The sequence below is a fragment of the Malurus melanocephalus genome, unplaced genomic scaffold, assembly GCF_030028575.1.
Source record: "Malurus melanocephalus ecotype Western Australia unplaced genomic scaffold, MMel_1.1 scaffold_28, whole genome shotgun sequence".
NCBI lineage: Eukaryota > Metazoa > Chordata > Aves > Passeriformes > Maluridae > Malurus > Malurus melanocephalus.
The window spans coordinates 524,298-526,694 of record NW_026623260.1 but is presented as its reverse complement, the minus strand read 5'-3'; the positions used below and the strand labels follow the sequence as shown (position 1 = coordinate 526,694).

Sequence of the window (2,397 nt, the reverse complement as noted above, 5' to 3'; positions counted from 1 at the left end):
AGTTTTTTTGATGCTACTAAAGCAGCCAGCAGCTCTCAGCCCTGGTAGCAGCATATGCCGGAGATGGAAGGCTGCAGCTCTGCCTGGCTAACTCCCTCTGGAGAAATGAAGATTTGCCTGAAATCCAGTAGGGAATTCGGGGTCTGGAGTCTTTCTTCAGCTTCATATTCTCTCAGTCATGAAGAGACCCTCACTTTCTTGTCCATCTCCAAAGTGCCCGTCCCCGTCCCACGTCCCTTGCTCACATTGCGGGAGCTGCCTTCGGGCACCCCTGAGCTCTGCAGACYATTTCCCTTTCTCCTGGGAAAAATAAAAACCCTTTTCCCAGGATTTCCTTACCTAGGAGGTCTCACCAAGCTGCAAAATAACCAAACCGACGGGCTTGGTTTTGGGGAGAGCCTCTCTCTCTTGCTGGCGCTGCGTTGGGGCCACCTCTGAGCGCTTTTCACCGGGGAAAAAGACAACGAAATTCAAGCGCAGGAGGGGTCACGGCGGGAGGTTACCTGCTCTACCGCTGGGGGCTGGCGGCGGCACCAAACTCGCCCCGGGCTGGACGTCGGAACTCGTTTTGTTTGGTTTTTCTCCGGGGAGGAAGCACCAGTTCCGAGCAAAGCGAAGCGCCGCGGAGAAGGGCCGGCAGGAGAGCCGGCCGCAGCGCTGGCCCCGGGACCCCCGGGGGAGGGACCGCTCGGGGGCATGGCTATGGAAGGAACCCCAGGAGAGGCTGGGGGATTTAGTCGTGGGAGTCGGGACCCCTCCCCGGGGGCCTCCTCCTCCCGCCGGGGGAGAGGGGCCGGGCGGGCCGGCACCGCACGCCCCTCCGGGGGGGCGAGCGCCCTATATATTGCCAGGCGGCTCGGGACCGACCTCCCCAGCGCAGGGAGCTGCCGCCGAGCCTGCCCCCCTCCCTTTCCCCTCCCTCTCCCCTTCCCCTCCCCTCGGGGGGGCTCTTTCTCCCGCCGCTCCCCCCCATCCTCCGAGGAGGAGGAGGAGGAAGGCGAGGGCCGTATATGAACGCGGCCGGCTTCCCCTGCCTGCGAGGCATGTGCACGCTGCCGGCGCCCAGCCCCGCGGCCGCGGCCAGCCCCGGCTCCCCCGGGCCCCCGCGGGGGTCTCCGCAGGCGCCGCCGGTGAAGCCGGAGCCGCGGGGCGCTGGGAGCAGCCCGGCCCCGCCGCCGCCGCCCGAGGAGCCGCCGCCTCCCGCCGGGGGCCGCCGGAGGAAGCGGCCGGTGCAGCGGGGCAAGCCCCCGTACTCGTACATCGCCCTCATCGCCATGGCCATCGCCAACGCCGCCGAGAGGAAGCTCACCTTGGGGGGCATCTACAAGTTCATCACCGAGCGCTTCCCCTTCTACCGGGAGAACCCAAAGAAGTGGCAGAACAGCATCCGCCACAACCTCACCCTCAACGACTGCTTCGTCAAGATCCCCCGGGAGCCCGGACACCCCGGCAAGGGCAACTACTGGACACTGGATCCSGCTGCAGAGGACATGTTCGACAACGGGAGCTTCCTGCGCCGGAGGAAGCGCTTCAAGCGCACCGACATCACCACCTACCCCGGCTACATGCAGAACTCCAGCGCCTTCACGCCCCCGCCCGCCGGCCGSCCCACGGCACCCACGGCGCCCTACCCCAATGCCCTCTGCTCGCCTGGCTACGGCCCCCAGCTCTCCAGCACCGTCTTCCACCCGTACGCAGCCGGGACAGCCCCGCCGGCRCAGCATCCCAGGATGTTCAGCATCGACAGCCTCATCAGCGGSCAGCAGGCCCTGCAACCCTCGCCGCCCTCCGAGCTGGGCCACCCGTCKCTGGGCTTGCCCGGAGCCGAGCTGGCTCCTGCCTGCTCTGCCGGCAGCTCCGAGCCTCCCTGCTTCCAGGCACAGCCCGTCAGCCCCGGCTTGCTGGGCCGGGCCGGCCCCAACTCCCTGGCGTACCCCTATGCCGCCTCGCCCCCGCACCTGCCCGTGGCCCAGGGCAGCTACTCGCCCGGCAGCCCGCAGCTTTACGGGGCTCCCAACAGACTGGCCCTGCCGGCCATGCGGCCCCCGGCCTGTGCCGAGCACGGCGAGCAGCTCCTGGGGCTCTCCGCCTCGCCCCTCGGCCAGTTCGGCTCCAGCAACACCTACATGAGGCAGCCCAACTTCCCCGCTGGCCTGGAGCGCTACATGTGATGGGGCTCGGGGGGCTTGGCTGGACATCCCCAGGCTCCCACGAGCGGCTCTGGACAAGCGGACTGTCCCTGCCGTGGGGGTCAGCCGGGGTGGAGTCAGTGCTCCGGCTGTGTGCGGACACACTCATGTGGGAGGACTCCATTCCTCTCTTTCCCAGTCTGCAGAGATCGCTTATTTTGAAGTGGAAGCAAGGTGATCTATTTTTCTGCTCCATTTCCTCCTGGAA

The 2,397-nt window shown here is 67.1% G+C and overlaps 1 protein-coding gene across 1 annotated transcript; it reads left to right on the top strand.

Annotated features, from left to right (window-relative positions):
* Positions 1-1,010: 1,010 nt before the first annotated feature.
* Positions 1,011-2,171, top strand: FOXE3 (forkhead box E3). Its single transcript, XM_057390511.1, has one exon. It carries the CDS (start codon positions 1,011-1,013, stop codon positions 2,169-2,171), a length of 1,161 nt encoding a protein of 386 aa, XP_057246494.1.
* Positions 2,172-2,397: the final 226 nt, after the last annotated feature.